Genomic DNA, 23,636 nt, shown 5'->3' with positions numbered 1-23,636 from the left:
TAGACAGATGGAAAATAATTATCCACACTGGGATGTGCTTAGGACACTGGGAGGAAACATCAATAATAATAATGTATACATTATATTAAGAGATATGCAATCATGATATTTTAGGTGAGTGAAAGATTGAATTGATTTTAGAATATTTTCAAAACTCTTTGCGATTAGCCAAATTGGCATAGCAGAAAATAGTATTTTAAATTATTGCATATAAAATATGTGTAAACATAACACACACACATATGCACAAAATGGTTGATTGTACTACTAACATATGAGAGTAACAAGAAAATTGTATGTAACTGAAAATGAAACACCCTTGTTGGTGTCACTAGGCATAACCCTAGGTAACTCGGGAGGATGGAAGACCACAAGTGTCGATGAAGCCCTCCTGCACTAGGCCTCAGTGAACCAATGTTCCTCCATGTTAAACATTTTGTGTAATCTAATGTGCTAATAGCTGCAAACATGTAGTATCAGCAGCTAGTTCTCTGTTGTTAACAGCCAGTTCTCTATTGTAGCAGACTGAGGCTAGGCTGAAACTAGCTCAAGGCCGCTTTTAGATATAGCATACATGTCTGTAACAGGAGGAAGGGGGAGGCAAAAGATTGAGTGAGAAGAAACGCTGCAGCTGGAGGGAGGGGAGCGGGGGATAAACTAGTCAGCAAGAAAAAGTTTTCAGTAAACAACTCAGGTATAAAAGAGAAAAGCTGCTTGTTTCAGTGTGCTTGATTTGAGGCGTGTCAGTCTCCTTGCACCGCTTTGAGATCTCAAATAAACTTTGGTTGCTTCTCCACCCTGGTGTGTTTATTGGCGCGGAGCACACTGGGCAACGGACCCCGCTGTTGCTTCCCTCGGGCACTCTGTGCCGGCAACACCCTTAAAATTAAGTAGCCAAACATTTGAATCAATTAATTAAATAAATAAAATAAAATCAGGTAAGGTTTTTATCCTCAAAAGGAAAAGCAATGCTACCGCCTAGCGCTCATTTGCAACCTTACAATATCAACCATTTTGGATGCTAGCATGGGGACAAAAATCAGTTAAAATGTAATTTCCATAAAAACCTGAAAACAATGTTCCAGAATTCTTTTGCAAAATCTGTTTTCCACTTCCCCACCAGTTCTAGTGCACATACAATGGATAGAACATAAAGTTTACGAATCAGGAAGAAAATGCCTTACCTTACACTTTAAAACTTGCAATTGTTTTACATTAGTAGCCTATGGTTGAAGAGAAGAAAAACCAACATGAATTTGTGCCAGTGGCGCTAATATCTTTAATATTAAGATTTGAAATTCATAGGTGAGTAATAATTTTAACATTCACAGCTTGTGATCTGTGTTGCTGAAAATGGAAATATATTTAATGTAATGTCGGATTTTTGATGTGTCTGGAAGAAAGATATGATTTCTGGTAAAATATTGTTTTGCCAGTTTACAATTTTGTTGAATTTTTCAGTGGAGCTATGCAGATTTACATCAGCTGAGGGTCTGATGTTTGGAAATGCTGGAAAAAATCTATTTAAAAGAGTTCCCAGCTGTAATGTTTTCTTTATTGTTCTTCCCTCATTATTGCACTATTATCACTACTTGCATGAAAACAGGATCTATAGGTGGTGAGTGACCAGAGCTAGAAGTGCTTGAGGTAGAACTAGCAGTACTGGGCAATTGTTCATTTGCAAACTGGGCTCTTTTATGTGAGGCTCTACAGGGTTCCATTCTATCAGCTGTCCTATTCAACATGTTTATGAGCCAGTGGCAGTGCTGGCAAGAGGCATGGGGTTTAGGATTTTAATATACAGAGGGCGCACAGTTCTGTATCTCCATGATCTTCTCCAACCCAGTTGGTACAAATGAGTGATTTACCCAGAGTCTAGCAGCAGAGATTTGGACATGGATGAGAGCAAGCAGGCTGATATGCAATCCAAACAAGGTGGAAGCAATGCTTACAGAGTAGGGGAAGCAACTATCAGAAATTATGACAATTACACAAAGCACCTTAGGTTGATGGCATATACCTAGGCCATTTGTTACTCAGGTTCAAAACCTTGGGTCTGGTTGAAATGCTCAACTCCTCCTGGATATCTAGCTAATAGCTGTTACAAAGTGCACTTTTTTTTTTTTTTTTTGGAAGCTCGATAACAACGTTATGGGCTTTTCTCTTGGATTTGAACTCCACCATGATCACTCAGGTCATTGTCACACGTAATCTAATCTATCTAGGAACTATCACTACGAAGTGCTTGGAGCTTCTCAAAAGTTAAAAGTTACAAGGTCAGTTTACTACAATGTATGACACATGGAGTGACTTCCAAAATTCATCCTGAAACTTGAGCTAGTGTGCAATTCGGCTGCCCACTTCTTATACAACAGTTCTCTGAAGGAGCAGACTGTATCTGTGCTTTGAGATCTGCAGTGGTTACCAAATGAATTCTGGGTAAAGTTTAAGGGGTCAGCTTTGACTCGCAAAGGCCTAAACAATATGGGTTCAAGTTACCTGAGGAACCATCTCTTTCCCTATGTGAGTGACACCATGGCAGGTTCTGTCAGCTCAGACACTCAAGATGATGGTCCGGGGTTGAAACAGGGTGGGAATAACAGACTGCTCCAGAATATACATCCATACTTCTGGGTCTGCCAAAGCCTGGATTTAATTCCTTCAGGATGTGCTCTGAGGCTCATTTGCTATCCTAGCCTCTTTCAGCAGTGGGGGATGGGGCTGACATAAGGACGGGGTGGAGAACAGGTAGTTTTGGATGACGAGGCGGGCTGTTTGCGCTTTGTGATGCAATAAGCGGTATGTTTTATCATGATTGTGTGGTGCTCAGGGATTTGGCAATAAGTCTTAAAATAAATAAATAAAGTAAAAAGTAGACTTAGAAGGATTATATTTTTTGTCAGTAAATGTTGATTTCACTGTACACACACAAACCAGGGAAAAAATATTTCCTTCGATAACTGAAATTTACACATAGGCAAAGTAAGAGAAACGCTACTTGAGCACTTCTTAGAGTTTGACGAAGGATATTTACTCTGTATACTTTGACATGTGACACTAACAATTTGTGTTTTAATGGCTGTAAAGCTTTAACTTTTTGAATCTCAACATCTGCTGTCATTAAATAATGATTATCTAACTCTCACATAATTTCCTTCAACTGTGAAAATTTAAACAAATAAAAAAACTAAACCTTATAATTTTGCACAATTGTGAAAATATAATTTGATAAAAATTGAAAACATGCTTAAAAATAAACATTGAGATCCATTGAAATGATTAAAAAATAAAAATTGATTCTTTCAAGCCTAAATAAAAGGTAAGTGAGTTTCACTATCACTGAATTCACTATCAGTGTGGTCTCCTGCATTTAAGGAATCTGCAGTTTAAAAAATTGAGTAGGGGGTGAACTCTGAGCACCAATGGGAGTTTTGTCATTAACCATAATGGAGCCAGGATTTCATCCGTAATATCTTATACAATATATTTTATCATTAGTGCTTGCCAAGCTAATGTGAAGGTGTTGGCCAACAAGATACTACCTGGGAACTCAATAAATCTCAGGGCCCTGTTAAGTATTAAGTACTTGGCAACTCAGCACTGCATCCAGGCTTCTCAATGATGGTTTAAAACGATGCAAAGTTAGCAGCACCCCCTAGTTTGGATGGTATTGCTTGTTGCTTGAAGACCCAACATGTGTGGCTGTTTGGATACATGGACTATTGTGGTTTAATTTATTAGCTATGAAAGGCCTGGTTTCTTCAGCACTGGATATATATTAGAGATGGGTTCATACTGAGGCAAATCTGTATTTAGGACTGAATTTCATGACTCGGACATATACACATCCCGAATGCATGCACATGACATAGTCATGAAATTCAGACCCAAGAACAGATTTGCTTCTGTATGAGGACATCTCTAACATATAACCAGGGCTGAAAAAAACAGTCCTTTTCTGATTCTTTTCATACTGGCCTTTGCAGGTCAGTCCCATTTCAACCTGACACCATTTTGTTTTTAAAAGTTTTCTTCTTATCCATAGAAGATAAGTTCTCATTTCGTGGAGGGAAGGGAGAAAAGATCCCAACAACTCTTCACAATAGGAAAATTAATTGGTGCTAATTTCTAACCTGTCAAAATCACACTCACTGAGAAGGAGGCTCTCTCAATTCAGAAGCAATTTTTGTAAATCTACCCCTTTAGGATGACGGATTTTGCTGTGTGTGTGTGGCGGGAAAGAGAGAAAATGCGACTTTACAATTTCATGATCTATAGTGATGAAATTTCAATACGCATAGATATGTGCTTGTTTAATATAGGTGCATGTATATATATGTACATCATCTCACCCCATCATCGACTCTAGCCATCTAGTTTAAAAGTCCCTCTTTCAGCCAGCCAGCTCACCTACGAGACGATCAGCTCCCAAACCCGCGGGCATGTGACGATGATTTTACTGGAGGAAGGGATTCCCCTTTTTGCTTTTCCTTTCCAGAAGGAGGCCCCGGGCGCACTTGCAAAGCCTTGGACGTTTCTAAGAGCTGCTGGCTCTTTGGAGAGGAGCCCTGAGTCGCTCTTTAGCCATTTGGCTTCGCTCCTCCTTTTCCCCTCCGAATCAAGCTAGTCTGAGATTGCAGGGTTGCCGAAGTGGTGCCCGAAGCCGGGACAAGTTAGGGGCGGGGGCGGGAAGGAAAGTGGCCGAACAGTTGCTTTGGGGAGCTCTGCCCTGGCCCCTCTCTCGGGGGTGCCTGTCACTGCAGCCTGGGGGCGAGGTTGCACCTGGGTGGCCGCCTGGGCTGGAGGAGAAAAGTGCCGTGCCCTGTGCTGGTTTTCCTGCTCAAAGTTCCTGTTTTCTCCGAGCTGCAAGTCTTATGATCCATTGTGTCATCGTGCTCAGCTGGCCGGGGCGAGAGGAAGGAAGAGCCCTGCGAGCCGAATTTGGCACTGCCCGGGGCAGAAATGCCAGCCCCGGCGGGCTGCGGCGCCTGCTAAGCGACCCGCAGCCGGGGGCGGCGAAGATGTGGACTCGCCCCTCGGAGCTCAGCTGAACCCTTGACAATGACGAGTGGCCTCGAACCATGGCCAATGGGACCGGGACGGTCATGCTGAAATGCGTGGTGGTGGGGGACGGGGCCGTGGGGAAAACGTGCCTGCTGATGAGCTATGCCAACGACGCGTTTCCAGAGGAGTATGTGCCCACCGTGTTTGACCACTATGCAGGTAAGGGGCGCCCGGGATCGCTAGTAAACGTGAGGGCTTAGAAGTGCTGAGTAAGAGGCTCCTCCTCTGCAACAGAAGAACTTTAGCGGAACTTTGCCATTTTCCGACACTGGGCCTTCTGCCTTGACCTTCTTCACAAAGTCTGGTTTTAACCCTTCTGTGCCGGTCCTGCCTGCCTGCCCACTTCCATCTCCCCTTGGAAAGGATCCTCCAGATGAAAGTACGTACAAAGGATCCTGGCCCAGTATGCTTTAACTGCTGGGGGGCGGTGCCGGCGGATATAAATGTCTAAACAAGACCAACACATTAAAAAGTGCCTGGAAAGGTTTCAAACAGAACTGCCACTGGCTCTGGGTGCTTGACATGAAACGACATAAATATTAAACCCATTCTTTCTGCATCTCCAAGTGCATTGCAGATGTGTTCTTGTACTAGCTTGTTTAGACCTCTTGTTTTTTTTAATGTTGAGTCTGCTTTTATAACTGAAAACACTCCTGCTTTTGTGTCAGAAAGGTGCTTTGTGTGCCCCTTAGCTACATTATTAGCAACATCTTTATTTTTTCCTCTTTTACAGTCACTGTTACAGTTGGGGGGAAGCAGTATCTGCTGGGTTTGTATGACACTGCAGGACAGGTGAGTACTTTCAGATCCGGCCAAAATGCTAATCCAACACCTGCACGTTTTTTATTGTTCCAGCCTGAAGTGTTTTCCAAAGTTTAGTTATTTTCATGGTTGAGTACACATTGATTAATTCAGTGGTATTTGTTTATGTTGGGCTGTCTCTACACTGATTTGTAGTAATCACCTGCTTCCATCAAGTTCCATGTGTTGCCATGTTTTTAAAACCAATGATAAAAACAGGATGTTGGGTTTTAAAAAAATAATTAATTGAACTCTTATTCCAATCAGCTGTAATAGACTTTATTTTTGGTTTTAAATGGCCAGGTCCTCTTCAGTTCTCTGTCTAGTCCCTTATTGGTGACTGAAGTACATGACTGTAGGATTCTGATTGGTGGCTAATGGCATCATCTAATTTTATGGGAAGGCATTTTGTCTGGTTCGGTTTGTTACAGCATTGCAACACATCACTTGAATTCCTGAAATCATCATTCTGAGTCCAAACAATTGCAATTACTTCTGTAGCCTGTCAAGATTTAAAACCCTCTTTTGATTTAGTATTCTGAATGGCTTTATGCAGTGTGAGATCTGTTTCTCTTCCTTTTCAAGCATACCACATCTTCACAGAAACCCAGATTATTGCAGTCTCTCTTGATCATGTTTAATTAGGAAAATCTAAATAACTAAAAGTTTTGCAATTTATAAAAAAGACTGCCTCATTTTAAGTGTTATCGCTCTCTGCCACCTCCATTTGTAATAATTTATCTGGTGCCTGAACAAAACAAACTGAATAATTTGTGTTAGCAAGCCTCCAAATCCTATTGTGAAAGATGCTTTGTCCATCTGTAATTTTTGAAACTGCTTATAGCAAACAAAACCTGCTTGAAGTGCAAGAGATCCCTGGTATGATTGTATTGATATTTGTGGCATCTGTTAAGATGTCAAGAAAAGATTTCAATAACTATTGAGTTTACATTAAAAACACCTACTTTCTGCAAATCTGCAGACGAAGAAACTGTCCTAAGTTAAATGACATGGAGCTGCTTGGGGGGCGTATGTAAACAAAATAATTCATAAAGGTTGACATCGCAATGTCTTGAGCCTCTCATAAGGACGTGACTGTGTTTTTCATTTCAAATATATGTAAGGGTTTTTTTTCATTAAGATAATCTAGTCTGATCTGCATAATACAGACCATAGACTTCATCCTGTGATTTCTATATGTAGCCCAACAACTAGTGTTTGAACTAGAGTATATGCTTCAGACAGACATCCATCTTAAGCAAAGAAAACAACATTCAAAGTAAACAAGCAAAGTAATGGGCAGCAGGTTTAAAACAAATAAAAGGAAGTTCTTCACACAGCGCAGTCAACCTGTGGAACTCCTTGCCTCAGGAAGTTGTGAAGGCTAGGTCTATCACAGGGTTTAAAAGAGAACTAGATAAATTCATGGAGGTTAAGTCCATTAATGGCTGTTAGCCAGGATGGGTAAGGAATGGTGTCCCTAGCCTCTGTTTGTCAGAGGGTGAAGATGGATGTCAGGAGAGAGATCACTTGATCATTGCCTGTTAGGTTCACTCCCTCTGGGGCATGTGGCATTGGCCACTATCGGTAGGGAGGATACTGGGCTGGATGGACCTTTGGTGTGACCCAGTATGGCCATTCTTGTGTTCTTATTCACCCAATTATATATAATATGCTTTCACTGGGCAGGAAATGAATTTCAAAATTCCTACTAGCAGAAGCAGCAGAAATAGAGGGATAGCTCAGTGGTTTGAGCACTGGCTTGCTAAAGCCAGGGTTGTGAGTTCAATCCTTGAGGGGGCCATTTGGGGATTGGTCCTGCTTTGAGCAGGGGGTTGGACTAGATGATCTCTTGAGGTCCCTTCCAACCCTAATAATCTATGATTCTATGAACTGACCTCATTTCTAGCTAGGCAAAAGTCATATCTATATCTGAAGCATGTTTATTTTGTTTAGTTTCAAGACTAGGGCCCTATCAAATTCATGGCCATGAGAAACACCTCACGGACTGTGAAATCTGGTCTTCTGTGTGGCTTTAACCTATACGGTACAGATTTCACAAAGGAGACCAGTGTTTCTCAAATTGAAGGTCCTGACCCAAAACAGAGTTGCAGGGTTGTTGCAAGGTTATTTTAGGGGGGGTGGGGTTTGATGGTATTGCCACCCTTACTTCTGCCCTGCCTTCAGAGCTGGGCAGCTGGAGAGCGGCAGCTGTTGGCCAGGTGCCCAGCCCTGAAGGAGGTGCCCCACCAGCAGCCGTGCAGAAGTAAGGGTGGCAATATCATACCGTACCACCCTTACTTCTGCGCTGCTGCCTTCAGAGCTGGGCAGCCAGAGAGTGGGGGCTGCTGACTGAGGGCCCAGCTCTGCAGGCAGCAGTGCAGAAGTAAGGGTGGCAATACCATAACATGCCATCCTAACTTCTGCGCTGCTGCTGGTGGCAGCTCTGAAGGCAGCACCGCTGCCAGCAGCAACACAGAAGCAAGGGTAGCAGTACCACAACCCCACCTACAATTACTTTGCAGGCCCTCCCCCCACAGCTCCTTTTTCGGTCAGTGCCCCTACAATTACATCGTGAAATTTCAGATTTAAATATCTGAAATCATGAAATTTATTATTTTTAAAATCCTATGACCGTGAAATTGACCAAAATGGACCGTGAATTTGATAGGGCCCTATTCATGACTATGATGTCATTGATGTAAATACAGGTGAGTGGTGCACAAATCAGACAGTCATTTAGTGTTTCCTCTATCATAGTCCTGTTATCCAACATTCAACTGTTCTGTAAATGTTTTGTTGTCAGACTGGAATTAGGCCTCTCCTATAATGCCAAAACTCTAATATATGAAACATTTAAAATATACATTCAAGAAAATAGGGCATTTGATTTAATAAAACATTTATTAACATTCTAAAACCTATTTAAAGTGCAGTACAGAAAACATAGGACTACTGGTTTTAAACAGAACTTAGTGTTAGGTGGCATTTGAAATCACTCTCTCAGCTTTGTCTCATTCTTGCAGTACTCTGTATGTTTATGTATTGCAAGCATACCAATATAGAAGCTGGGCACCCTATGTCCTCCTGTGTAACTAGTGGGATGCACCAGTTAAACTCAGTTTATCTGACTGCTATGTATTGTCTGGAGTATTAAGTCAAAGAAACTCTTAAGATTTTTAGTTCTCAAAATTTAAACTTTAAAACTGTTATTATCTGATGGACCAGATCCTGCAGGCTTTACTCAAGCACGGTGACTCACCTGACTTAGGGTCAGTGAATCTGGCCCTAGCTTTTTTAGTGTACCAGCCCATTTAAAAAAAGTAGTGTCTGCAGTATCTTTGTAAGGTGTCTAACAATGGGGGAAAAGAGGAAATTGTGTTTGGCTCCTCTCCCTTACCAGATCCACATGCAGATCCCCCTTCCCCCCCCCAATCTCCCCTTTGTGATGAGAGCTCAGCTGCCTTTATATCACCGTCCCCCATGCTCTTGTTCCTCCACCTCCATGGAATGTGCCCACCAGGTCCAGGATCAGTACAAGGGAGGGGAAGAAGAGAAATTGGGCTGGGGACAGGAATGTGTCCTCCCACTGCTCATGGTCATAAAGCCTAGGTGTGTGAGATCCTTTCTGCAGGGTCCCCTGTGTGGTTGGGAGTCCCCTTTGAAGGGTTGGAGAGGGATCCCCAGGGGCAGTTATAACTGGGGGGAGTACCTGATAGCTAGGCACAAGTGGAGCTGTGCTAGGAGGTGCTGGTGGCCAGGCCTACAGCATTACCATGGATCTCTGCGTGGGTAGTAGCCCCAGCCTCTTATGGCTTCCCCAAGGTCATGTGGATGGGTTTCTGTGACTTTTTCTAGAGTGGGGTGGTAGGAAGAACATCAAATCCTTCCTTCATCAAAAAAAATCAGAGAGGAACTCCATGAGGGGAACCTTGTAGAGGCTTCTCCTCCTCTATGCTCCCCTCCCAGTCAACCCAGCCTGGTGTGTTTATCCTGTCTGCTGGCTCACCAGAAGCAGTTATCTGGCAAGCCCTTCTTCCCAGAGTTATGATGTCATCTGGGATTATGCTGGTGCATGAAGATACAGATGCTTTGCTACAGTGGAGGTTTTTAAGACAAAATAGTCGTGTTTTTTTTTCAATGCCTTGAAACCAGTAGTGGCACTGTGACAAGGTCAGTGTTTGCCAAATGGAACAAGAGAAACTGGGTAGGGCAGCAGTTCTCAGCCAGGGGTGTGGGCCCCCTTGCGGAGCTGTGAGCAGGTTTCAGGGGGTCCACCAAAATAAAGCAGAGAGCAGGGCCAGAATTAGACTCGGTGGGGCCCAGGGCAGAAAGCCAAAGCCTGAGCTGCCCTTTCCTGGGCTGAAGCCAAAGTAGGCTTTCCAACTGTCTAATGACACAAACCCAAAGACTCCTGCCCCTTCCCTGAGGCCTCACCCTGCTCACTCCATCCCCCCTCCCTCCATCACTTGCTCTCTTCCACCCTCATTCACTTTCACGGGGGTGGGAAAGGAGGTTGGGGTGCGGGACAGGTGTGGGGCCGAGTGGTTCGGAGTGTGAGTGGGGACTCCAGGCTGAACCTGGGGCAGGGGGTTGGGATGCAGGAGGGGATGAGGGGTACAAGCTCTGGGAGGGAGTTTGGGTGCAGGATGGGGCTCTGGGCTGTGGCAGGGGGTTGGGGTGCTGGCTCCAGCTGGGAGGTACTTGCCTCGAGTGGCTCCTGGTCGGTGGTGCAGCAGGGCTAAAGCAGGCTCCCTGTCTGCCTTCCCTGGCCCCAGGCCGCTCCCAGAAGCGGCTGGATGTCCCTGAGGAGAGCAGGGGACTCTATGCACTACCTGTGCCCACAAGCGCTGCCACTGCAGCTCCCATTGGCTGCAGTTCCCAGAAGCCTGAGCAACTTAGCTTTTGCAGGCCCGTTGTGGTGTGGCTCTTGGCAACTGCTCTGCTTGCTACGCCCTAACACCAGCCTTGGCTTTTAATCTACTCCTCTGGGGTAGGGGGACAGAAAAGCTTCTAAAACAATATTCTTAAAATAGAAAATAAAAATATTTAAAGCATTATAGATATTGCTTCTGGGTGTCTCCTCCACATCAGTGTGATAACAGGCGGCTTCCTAAATACGTCGTCTGCTGACTGCTAATTTAACAATATACTTCACAAGCCTGATCCCCAGTGGCTGTACGCAAGAATAGCTCCATTGAAGCTTTGCTGATTTACACCAGCAGAGGATCGATCCTTACATTCTGACTTAGTGATGCAGGTGATTTCCTCCCCCTCCCACTCCAAATTGGTTTGCTATGAAATACTGTGTCAGCCCTATAGCACCTATCTTCTCAGAGCTTTGTCTTGTACGTGGCCCTCCCTTTACCATAGTAGTTCTCCATATAACACCCCTGTAGATGGGGACTTAATATTTACCTATTATACAGATGGGAAACGGGCACAGAGAGAGACTAGGTGACTTGCCCAAAGAAGTCTGTGGCAGATCAAGGAATTGACCTGGGGTCTCTTGCTAGTGCCCCAACCACGGGTCCTCCTCCCTTTCCTGATGTCCTCACTCTCTGTAAGCCTGAAATTCTGACCTCTCTTGTCAATCCAGGTGTCTCTTTACTTATTCCCACACTTATCCACCTGTGAGAGGCTTTTGTTCAGTGGAAGGCTCAGTATCCTTCCAAGTTACTGGGGGTACTGTGAAGAAGCCAGTTGGAAACTGATAGTAGGTTTCTTAATCACTGCAAACTAATACAGATCATTTAATCCCTCAGACCTAGGTTGAAGTAAAATGGTTTGAAAGACTAATTCTGATATCTTCATAAAAAGATGAGAGGATAAAAGTTACGTTGTTCCAAGGTTGTGAATATACAGAACGAAAAGACTGGTCAGGATCTCTCACACACAAACTTCTTTTTATACACAGACAGACATTTCTCTGTAGGTGCATGCGTGCATCCACCAACCCATCAGGCTTTCCTCTGACTGAAAATATTTAGGGCCTAGTTCAGCAGAAAATAGCCAGTTCAGCTGCTGGACAGTAGAAGCTTTAGTAGCCTGTTTAGTTCTGCAGCTGTTCTAGCTCCTAGGCCAGGAGGAGGGTGATAATTATGCCTCTCCAGTGGCCATGCCATGCCAGATAAGGCATTCCACAGCCAGTTCCTCTGAGGCGCAGTCTGTTGCTCCACCCAGCCCTGTTGCTGTGTATAGGAATTCAGTGAAGCTGAGGAGAATTATTTTTGACCATCTGAGTTTCAGATCAGGCCCTCAGGATTTGTAGCAATGTCTCCCATTTTTAAGTTGCCTACATTTCCTCCCTCTTTCTTTTCCCTCACTTTCTAGCAGCCTCTCCTTTTGAGAGGATATGCTAGTGTCCAATGGACAAGTAACAGTGTGCTGCAGTGGTGCTTATGAGGGGACTCTACTGGGTTTTTCACGGTGGCTGGATTTCATCTAGAGGTTAATGTTACTGCCTCCATGTTTCCTTGATGAGACTCAGCCTCCTTCCAGAACACAGGCTGTCGCTCCCTTTTGAGTACGGAGCATGTTGTGAGTTCAAGGCTGTAAAGCTCGCAGCTCCTCTTCAGCTCCCACTGAAACGGACAGAACTCGAAGGTATTGAGCACTTTAGTTTAGATAATGATGTTGAAGGTACTGAGCACCAGTTTAGATAATGATGGGGATTTGTATTCCAGTAGCACCAAGCAGCCTCAGTCAGGATCTGGGCACTCTTGGACTAGCTAATACTTAAGTGCATACTTAAATCTGGGTACTGTCACTGAAGTCAGAGGCACTTATACCTTGTCTTAGTGTAGGCCCTGGTATTGGAAATCCTTTTCTTTCTTGAGGTCAATATGACTAAGGTGATAAAAGTTAAGCACGTGTGTAAGTGTTTGCAAGACTGGGGCCTAAATGAAGACAAGCCATAAAAACAAGTGAGTAACTAAAAAGCTGGGGGCATGCATGAGGGCAGGAGCGGCTTCAGGCACCAGCTCACCAAGCACGTGCCTGGGGCGGCAAGCCGCGGGGGGCAGCCTGCCGGTCGCCATGAGGGCAGCAATCAGGCTGCCTTCGGCGGCATGCCTGTGGGAGCTCCGCCGGTCCCACAGTTTTGGTGGCAATTCAGCGGCAGGTATGCCAAAGGTGCGGGACCAGCAGACCTCTCGCAGGCATGCCGCTGAATCTGTATTACCAGTAAACCTCCCGCAGGCGTGCTGCTGCTGTGCTTGGGGCAGCAAAATACATAGAGCCACCTCTGCATGAGGGAGAGTGAGGGTGACGGAAAGGCATGGTTACATTGACAAGCTGCATACACAATTTGCGGAATGAGATATGTTGTTGTTGCTCTAAATAAACTGAGAGATAGTAGTGATATCTGTAATCCCTGCTGGCCACCTCTCTAGCAATTACCAGATGATCCAGTTCAGCCATCTCTTCTCTTTTCACCATGGTACTGACTTGATAACGGAACACATCTTTTCTGGCTAGTTACAGGTATGTGTGGTGAAATATGGCTTTCCTCCCTTATAGCCCATTTACTCTTAGTTGGCCCTGAAATGGCGTCTTGGGCCAAATGCAGCCTTGGAGCATGCAAGTGCAAATCATCGAACACTGGGCCCATAACAGTTAACAGCTTGCATCTCAATTGCTGTAAAACTTGAAAAAACTGGCTATTTTAGTAGATAAAAAATAAATTACAGCAATTATCACTTCTCCCTTTCTAGTTAGGCTAGCTGCAGCCGGGAAGTTATGTGCCCACTGTTGGGTGCCCACTGCCCCATGTGTATTTCAGCACCTCAGTCTGTGTAGAGCATAGGAGGCGCTCCCTTGAGCGGTTGGTGTGTGCATGGGGATGATGTCCCTAGCCAGAACGTATGGAGCTCTCCAGCAGCAACTAGCTTGTGGAAATGGGTGTGTGCAGATGACATTAAAATGAAAATGTGCCTTATGTGTAGTGTGCAATTTAAGCCTTACAGTATCTACAGGGCAACAGACTAATGTCAAACATGATTTTGTTAATTCTTTTATCGGGCTGAGAATTATAGGGAAGAGTTGTTAATGAAAACCAGATTTCCTCAGTAACAGTAAAGGAAATACTAAAAACTACAAGTTGATTTTAAAAATGGTTTTTGAAGAATAATTCTCATGCAGCACTTTCCATTTAATCATTTCAAAATGATTCATAAACATCAATTAAACAGGTTTCCAAGCACCCTTGTGAGGTAGAGAAGTATCGCTATCCCCCGTATATAGAGGGCGGAAAGCTGAGGATCAGAGATACTAATGCCTACATTTTCAAAAGTGCCTATTAAACTTGGGTGGTAAATTTGAGGCACCTAAAGCATTTTTTCCCCCAGTTTGTGCTAAGAGGTAAGTTTCTTCTGAAAATCAGGCCCTCGGTACCTTAAATTGGGTACCAAAATGTAATGGATGCGTTTGGAAGCTACAGGCCTAAGTGATTTGACCAAAGTCAGTGGCAGAGCTTAGTAACGACCTCAGAGCCAATTAACCCAGCCTTCTGTAAAATCTCTAACACTAAAGACTACAAACGAAATGTTTGAAACATATTTCTGGAATCTCTGCTCATTGGGAGACCCTACTAATAAACAGACTATTTCACACTGACTATACAGTCAAGTAAAAAAATCCACATTTTAGATTAATAATAACTAGGTGTCCTTGAATTTGAGACCAACATCCGTATGAACTTCATTCTTTATTATGATATTTAGGTTTTTGTGAAACCTGTCTAATACTCTGTGCACCTCCCATAAATTAAAAAGATAATATTGAACACAAACAGTAATTATTGATCTGGCAATACAACATTTCCACGTGTTTTGTTTTTTTGTTTTTTTGCATTGATTTTAACTTGTCACATCAGCACTCATTCCATAAAGGCTAATATCAAATAGAGGGGCCAATCTTATCCCTCTTTCCTCTTTGAGTTAAGGTGGTTTAATGAAGTCTAGAAATTCTGATAGAGATTATACCAAACTTTGAGAATTTCAGGCAGGTTTGTAATTGACTCTCCTGATCTGAATCTCTGCTTGCTTTGGTTCTAAAATAAGAAGGGACCCATTTTCTGGAGCCAGCTTTGAACCTCTGCCTAAACCTAATCTGGACCTGAATACATCTTTTTCAGTCTGTCTACTTTCTATAGTTAAATACCTTAGATCACAGTACTTGTCTTCTTAGTATCTATATTAGGGGCTAACCCAAAACTATTTGAAGTTAACAGGAGTCTTTTCATTGACTTCTATGGCCTTTCCATCAGGTCCTATATGAAGAGTACACTGACAAAATGACGGTCAATTTAATTTGACAAAATATTATTAGTTTCCAGTCCTAAACATTCAAAAATCATGAGTCAGTTCCACCCCTTCCCCAATCCATGACACTTCTGGGAAAAAAATGCACTCTGAAGTTTTTTTCATTTGTCTTCTGATTTGAGTCTTTTGGGTTAATATTTTCAAGTTTTTCTCCACACCCATAAGGGCTAGAAACTCACCTTTGCCTTTAAATTAAAGATGTGATTCTTATGTAATCACAGGCCCAGATGCTGGGGCTTTAAGAAAAACACTAGGTTTCATGAGACTCGCAATAAAAATCACAAGAGTTAGCAACACACATGAATATTACCATTCCTAGAATACAGACTTTTGAACAGAGCCTCAAGACTTATTTTTTCTAACTAAAAAACCAAACCCACCATCATGGCTTCTTTTTATAATCTTATTGAGAAACTGGAAAGAATGGGAGAGCAGTAAAAAGAAAAGTTCATTTCATATTAGTTTGGAATTGAATAACCTGTTTATGAAAAATGCTTTTGAATACCAAAGTAACACTTATAGAAGTGTTATGGAAATATTGTTATTTGACTCATGTAGTTACTACAGTAATAATTCTTCTTTAATGTTCTATACTGCATCATTCTGTGACAGTAAATGCAGTAATTCTTCTTGCAATAGCCAGCAGCTGGTGGTTTGCATATAACAAAACACTATTTACCCTCCAGAGCAAAGGAACGTTTATCAGCATCATAGGTGAACGTAGTGCTTTATAGACAATACAAAGACAGAATCCTTCCTCAAGCAGCTTGCAATCTAAATTCGACATAGCAACGGCCAAAGCGTGAATGCTGAATGATCATCAGTGTTGCTGAGTGTTAAGTATGCATCTTGCTAGTTCCTCTTAGGTATTGCTTTTCACTGAAATTTGGATACAATGTCTGGAGTGAATGCTTGGGTGGAGCTCAGAGGCTCCCTGTATTAGGGCTTGGCTACACTCGAAATTTTAAAGTGCTGCTGCGGGAGCGCTGCCGCGGGAGCGCTTTGAAGTGTGAGTATGGTCCCAGCACCGCACATACTCCACCTCCTCATGGGGATTAGCTTGCAGCGCTGGGAGCCACGCTGCCAGCGCTGTGGCACTGTTTACACTGGCGCTTTACAGCGCTGTATCTTGCAGCGCTCAGGGCGGTGTTTTTTTTCACACCCCTGAGTGAGAAAGTTGCAGTGCTGTAAAGCGCCAGTGTAGCCAAGGCCATGGTAATTTTAACACAGAGGTAGAGACTATGCATAAACAGTGAGAGGTTTGCGAACAGAACAGTGGAGACCCGAGGTAGGATTTTCAGACGCACTCAATGTTAAGCTAGTTCTGCTTCCACTGAAGTCCATGAACTCCTCTTGAAGGGAAGACTGATGCTGAACATTCTTAAGATCCACCCCCCGCACATTGTGAGCTTGCTGCATCAGTTATAAATGTTAAAATTAAATTGCTTGCTCCCTGGCACGGCTTTCATTACAAATAAAACACTGGGTGGCACTGGTCTCTTAAAACTTTAGTGCCATTCTAGATCTGCTGATGCACAACAATGACTGGAATTAATCTTAAGGAGTCTGTATAAAGACTTAGGTCCATTTATCTTATAAGAACTGTTTTTAAATTACTTAGTGTTGGAACAATCACTTTTGTCTTTATTTGTAATAGGTCCTTTCCCTGGGAAGGTCTATAAGATCATTGAGTCCATCGTCCAGCATGTGTAGGATATAGTACCCAAACAGAGGAAGTGTCCAATATTAGACAATCCACTACCACTGCACATTTTTTTCCCATTCCCTCTAGAAAAGGCTGCTTGAACTCCAGGCCCTACTACAAATTGTAATGAGTGCTGGTACAGTAGAAGGAGTTGTCTGCAGTGCACTCAGTCTCCCAGGAGAAAACAACTGAGCTGAAAGTTAAATTTCTGACCATCCCGTTATTCTCCGAGTGTAGCATTTTTGCCATATTGTTGAACTACTGGGTAAATGTCAAGTATTTAAATTTAAGTCCAAGGGAATAATGGTTGATAGTGTGAAGTTCTTACAGGTGGATGTCACAGAGCTTTTCTTTTCTTGAAAAAAAAATCTCTGCTTGGTAGTTGAATGAATTTATCTAGCATTAACCTAGAATTACCAGTTTTGGTTGGATGTATTCCTGGAGGTTTCATCACATGACAGTCTTTCTTTAATTAAAAATTACTCTTTGATTCCTGGAGACTCCAGGACAATCCTGGAGGGTTGGCAACCCTGTATTAACCCTATGCAGGCTTCCCCCTTCCCCTGCCCCCAGCTTGTCTCAAGTTGGTGCCAGTGTTGTTAGAAAGGCTGCAGGCTCAAACATAACATGTGAACCACTGAGGCTAAGAGCTTGTTTTAGGAAGCTGCAGACTAATTCACTCAGTGCCAGATCCTCAGCTGGTGTAAATTGTCCCCCACCATCATAGTACTGGAGTGTCTTAGTATAGGTTTGACACTTAGAAGTAGTCCCACATGTGAAGTACTTGCTTGGCGTTAGCCAGCCATGATGTAGAACACCTATAAAGGCATTAAACTGACCTCCCCTCTCAGCTGTCCACTTTAGGTTGAACAGTATCACTAAGAGTTGCTCCATCGTTTCCAACTCTCAAATAATACAGAGCTATTTGCATGGGTCTCGATCCTCAAGTGATGAATATGGCCATAGCTCGTCTGGGCCAGATCCTCATGGATTTCACTTTGGTCTTGCATTGTGTTGCAGGCTACAACACAACATTTAAAAACAAAAACATCTGTCACTGTGGATTTCAATGATTCTGTTGTTAGTGACTGTCTAGAATTAACACTGGTGGGAATACATGCTATATAAGTGACATTCACATGAAATTGTGTGTTAAGGACCAAATCCCGAGGCCAGCACCAATCAGGCTGGGCAGAAGTAATCCTCCTTCATGCTCTGACAGCAGTGCTGTAGGTCCTCTGTGAAAGCTGCTTCATACCAAAGTAGACTTTTTGGTGGCGCTTCTGTGTCTCCCCACATGAGGAAGGACTGGAAAATCCATGCAGGAAGAGATCGTCTGGCTCCCTCCACCCTCAGTGAGAAGGAAGCTCAGGCAGACTGGAGTTCTATGCCATTCAGAGCGGGCAGGCCTCCACCCCAGCATCCATTCCCTTCCTTGCCCTGGAGAGTAACACCAGTTTCGCTGCCAGGGGGACCTCCTCTGTAGTCAGGAAGGTGGCTGGGCTTGAAACCGAAGGCTTAAATTTACCTCCCCCAATAATCTTTCATTCTATTCACAGTCCAAATAAACAAGGTTTGTTCTAGGGACTATCATGGGGCTTGGGAATAGAATCCACTTCTGAAGATGAGGGTTAGGGTAGGGGCAGTTCTGCAAACCACTCTACCAACCTATAGACTGGTATAGCAGCTGAGACTCTTGCCTGTGTAGAGATGTGTGGCTACTGGGGCTGCATAATGGTGAATGCAGGGAGCAGCCCCCATCCCTGCAGTCCCACCCAGTTCTTTTTGTGGTGAGCCATGCACAGCAGCTGCAGAGGTCAGCCACACCGCTTATAGAGGGGAGCAAAGTGTTCCTGGGTTCCTGATTCATGGCCATCCCACCCATTCATATGATATGTAGCACCATGGCTCTTCCACTGCATGGGGGAGTCTTCTGCTGTCACTGTGGTGGTGGGTAAATTTCACCCAGTGTGATTATTATAAATGCCATTGGTCTCTTCCTGTTGTTAAATACATTGAAACTATGTTTAATAGGCTTCTGTATAAAAGACAAATATCCAGCTGGAAGAAGCAGCTACTCAGGCATGTAAGCAATCCCACTCTTACAAATGCTTCAGAATAAAATTGTATCAAAAATCATAATTCAGCTAGGCTTCTTCAATGTATAATTAATACCTGCTCTGACTAATTCTGCACATCCCAGTTTGGAAGTGGATTTGGGTATACTTATTTCCTTCTATAATACAGTAAGAGAGCACTTATCTTGTGCTCTCAGTGTCTTTGCCATAAATTAAAAATACATGATTGCCGTAAATTGGCAGCCTCTCGCCTTTCCTGTGAATCTAATATTAACAGACCACAATCTGGGCAAACAGATCACTTGCTCCATAAATGCAACCAGAAACCTGTGAAAATAGATGGGATTTGCTGTGTGCTCTTTTCCCCAAACACTTTTCATGGGTCAACAGAACTTGTTTTGCATGTATAGAAAATAAAGTTTGAAGATTTCAGGAAGTAGGAAAACTAAATGTAGCAGCCAGCACAATGGGGCCTTGGGCCAAACTGGTGCCTCTGAACATGGCTGTAGTAGGAATAACACAGACTATCATCAGGGCAAATTCTGCTTTCATTTAGGGCCAGATCGGGACCTGCTTAGTTAGTTAGTTCAACATTTGGCTGCTCTCCTTCTGGCAGTGCCTTCTGTGGCAGCTTCACCACAGGTGGGTATGGGAGTAGGTAGAGCCAAGGGTGAACAAGATCAGATGAGCCTATACATGAGGCCAAGTAATTTGTGCTTGGTATAGAGCTATCACAGACTACTTCCCCCTCCCCTCCAGAGCAAGTGGGGAAATGAGAAACCAGATTGTGGCTGGCTGAAACACAGTCTTGTTCAGACTGATCCTTCTTCAGAGTTTGTAGCAAAACTGCAATTTAGCCCTTAATTCTGAGTAACTAGGTTTGAAGCCAGTGGAACTATCCTGGATTTACCCTGATGTAACTCATAGTCCAATTTAGCTGTCAGGTATGCACAACAGACACTAGTACTATTCACTTGCTATTGGTGAACAGATCTAAAAATATCACACCAGTCCTTTTTAAATGGAAATACTCTTATCCAGGAAGAAAACTATTGGTGGTGTAATCTTTCCTTAACTCTTCAAGGATAGCTTTGAAACAAACTCTGAAATGATAAAAGTAAAGCGAAGTGACTCAGACCAAGTGAGGATTTGTAGACTGTCGTTTACCATGTACTACTAGGGAAATGAATTATAATTTAAGATTTGTAGCAGGGACTTCTCTTCAGAATCTAGCTCTTGTAAGTGTGTGCACTTCACTGATACCCTTTGAGCAGCAGTAACAGTTACCCTTCACTGGATGAAGGTTGGATTCCTCCAGCAGCTTTGCCTGATATCTATTTTTGGTTTGCCTTCTAAAAACAGATGGTTCTGATTAAGAGCCTCCTCTTATGATTGCTGTTGTAAGCCGTGAAAGCAACAGATGATTACTAACAGATCACAAAACCAGAGCTGTAAAGTTGAAATTTTTCTCCACAGTGATGCAAGTTTTATGCTCTTTGAAATTTTCTATTCCACATTTTACATATTCACATGGTATAAGAAATAGTCAAATCAGACCCTGTATTAATGTTATATAATATATGATAGGAGATATCAGATTCCTCCCCTAGACTGCAATACAGTCAGGTCTCGATTTACACTCTGGTTATGTTCTTTTAAAAAACACCATGCAAATAGAAATCATGTAAAAAGATACCAAGGGTCTATGGGAAATAAGATTTTAGGTTCCAGGCTCACAAGATGACCTCCCTAATTTACACAATACAGTACTACAGGTTTTATTAATTTTTTTAATGAAATTTAAACTTACTACAGGTACTAACCTTTATTGATGTCGAGGATTAACTTGATACAGTATCAGCATTATCATCATATTGTTGAAGTCAGTGAATCCCTACCATGTACAAAAATAAAGGGTTATAATTAATTGACCGTGCATAACTGAAACTGTGCAAAAAAACCCGTGTAAATTCAGGCCTGACTGTATAGGGGAAGTATAATGGTGCGCACTCACCTCTCCTGAGGGCCTCCTGTCAGGTGAGTGCAGACATGCTCTCTTTCTGCTCATGGTGCCTCCTGTTGGCAGCTGCCCTCATCGTGTGGATCACCAGTGGCTCAGCCTTCCAGCTGAGTCATACATATTCCAAACACAGGAAGGACCCCCTTCTGGGGTAAAAAGGTCAACAGGGCCTTTTCCCGTGCCCTTGGTAATGTTAGCCCTGTCTCTGGGCTCAGTTCTCAGCCCCTTCTGGGCTCGCTGAAAGTCCATGTTTGCCTTGGTCTAGTACACTGCCCCTGGGGCTCCCTCTCTGGAGACTCTTTAAGTCCTGCCCTTCACTTGGACCTCATCCCCTTCTTGGGGCTTAGGCCACTCTCCCAGTGGCCAGTGGGGGGGAATCTAGCTCCACCCACTACTCGGGGTCCTCACCCAGGGCCCCTACAAATAGCAGCCACGTGCTGCTTTCTTTAATAATTACTGCTGCTATTCCCTTTCTCCTCGCCCTTACCTCAGGGCTGAAGTTCTTCCTGCTCAGGCCCAGCAGCTCCTTTTAACTGAGCCTACTGTGCTCTGATTGGCTGCTTCCCTGTGACCTGTCTAGGCAGGCCTAGAGGACCTACCTTTACAGCTCCTTTTCTGGGATGCGGTATGATAGGACTGTAAGACCTCCAGCAGGGGTACTCAAAGGGCCTGGTACACCCTGTCACAGGAAGATATTAGCTTTTTATTTTCAGTGCCAAAAGAGATGCAGTAGATTGGATTAAGCCATAATAGCTATTAGGCCTGTCCCTGGGGCCCCAGTTCCTGGAGTCATGTGATTACATCAGGATGTCAGCTTTCATTTAAAGTAAAGTTTCTAGCCCTCACCGTTGTGAAGAAAAGCTTGAAAAAGTGACCTAAATATAACCAGCTCAGTGACATCTGAGTCTGCAGGCAGCTTGAGACAATACCTCTGAGAGATGTGAACTACTCCATGCATCTCAGTGGAGGGGTTAAGTGCAAGACTCTGCTAAAGCAGAGCAATCTGCATGGGACAGGAGGAGATGAATGCAGCAGGCCAGACTCCCTGCTAAGCAGATAGACTCTGGTTGTTGAGGAAAAGTACTGGGGGATGGGGCTTCCAGGGACTGCTGCTAACACCTCTTCTGGTCACAAAGGGAGGAGGACGTCTGATGGCCCGCCTGAGGAGAAGTGGGCATTGTTCCCTTGACTCTTTGGAAGGAGAGTGGGGCCCATTGCCACCACCACTCCAAATTGACGGCTGGGGCCATGGCACAGGGGGAGCCATAGGGACCCAGTGTCTTGGTGTGCCTCAGGCCCCAGATTCTCAGTCCAGCCATGTAGCAAGTACTAGGAAACACAATTTACTGCAGTCTTAGAGGGCTGTCCAGAGGTTTTAATTTAATAAAAAAACTTCCATTAAGTATAATCTGATGTTAAATAAAATGTGTACTTTTATTGCTCCTTTCTTCAAAGCACCTCCGAGCATTTCACAAACCCTGATGCATTAAGCCTTACAACTGTCCCTGAGACATCCTAATTTTACAGGTGGACAAATTAAGATACAGAGTGGATAGTGACTTACTCCAAGTTGCACAGTGAGTTGGTGACAGAGGTGGAACAGAACTTACATCTCCTGACTCTGTCCTCTTGTTTTAACCCACAGAGCACCCATCCCATCTCACATCTGTCGAGTCAGGCAAAATATCAATTTAAAATCAACTTTACACAGTGTTAACAGAACTCCCCTGAAATCAAGCAGTACAGTCTATGATTAGTCTGAGCTGACATTTGGAATATACTACTCTGCTGCAGAACTGCAAGCCAATCCCTCACATTAAAAGCTTTTGGACAATAAAGGAAGGGCAAGCTGTAGATTGGAGAAATAATCAAGTTTTGGATGAGTTAAAACAAATCCATCCAAAATGTGAATGCAGTGACACTCTGCTTCAATGCTCCACCACAGGGGGGAACACAATGTCAAATGTGCAGATAGAGTAATTGCCAGCTACCATAAAGAAAAGAGACCAGATGAAAAGAAGAGCTGCCCCATAGAGCAGCAGAGAAAATGAACTACTTCAAGTAATGGTCCCTATTGTATTCCACTGTGGGCTTACACGTGCACCTGGAGTCAGAGAATTTGAAAATCATGTCCACTGTTCTGCGCATGCGCCCTGGCTCACCTCATGCCTCTGACTGAAGTGATAAAGGGTGGGGTGGACCGACAACATCTTCAGTTCCTTCTCACCCCCGCATGGGGGGGTCAGAATCTTTAGCATCTTCAGGTCTGATGTCATTCTGCAAAACCATATTAATCCAGTTGCAAATAGTTCATAATTTTAATAGAATATGTCCCTGCTAGATTGAGGAGCTTATATGGACAACTGCATGGCACATGCTCCAGAGGAACCTTAGGTTACTGCTCCCAGGGCAACGCTCTCCTTTCCTGGCCAGATTAGTTCAACTTCCTCCACTGCCGCTACTACCACAAGTGCTATGCAAAATATGGCAGGACAGGGCAACAGTTATCCTGATCTCCCCTTTGTGGCCCAGACAGGTCTAGTTCCCCAGCCTCCTGTGGATGTCACCTTGGCTGCTGATTACCCTCCCAGTATTTCCTGAGCTCTTGGTCCAATCCAATTGCAGGATCAAACACCCCAAATCCA

General features: G+C 43.7%; 1 protein-coding gene across 1 annotated transcript in view; it reads left to right on the top strand.

The window, feature by feature from the left end:
- Positions 1-4,643: 4,643 nt before the first annotated feature.
- RHOQ (ras homolog family member Q) overlaps positions 4,644-23,636 on the top strand; it is a 30,873-nt gene continuing 11,880 nt past the window's right edge. Inside the window, exons 1-2 of the mRNA XM_050951952.1 lie at positions 4,644-5,223; positions 5,798-5,856. Of these exons, the coding sequence (XP_050807909.1) occupies positions 5,082-5,223; positions 5,798-5,856 (201 nt within the window). The 5' untranslated portion in view covers positions 4,644-5,081. The remainder of the gene's footprint in view (positions 5,224-5,797; positions 5,857-23,636) is intronic.

This window comes from Gopherus flavomarginatus, chromosome 4 (genome assembly GCF_025201925.1).
Source record: "Gopherus flavomarginatus isolate rGopFla2 chromosome 4, rGopFla2.mat.asm, whole genome shotgun sequence".
NCBI lineage: Eukaryota > Metazoa > Chordata > Testudines > Testudinidae > Gopherus > Gopherus flavomarginatus.
This window is presented reverse-complemented; position numbering and strand designations above follow the sequence as displayed.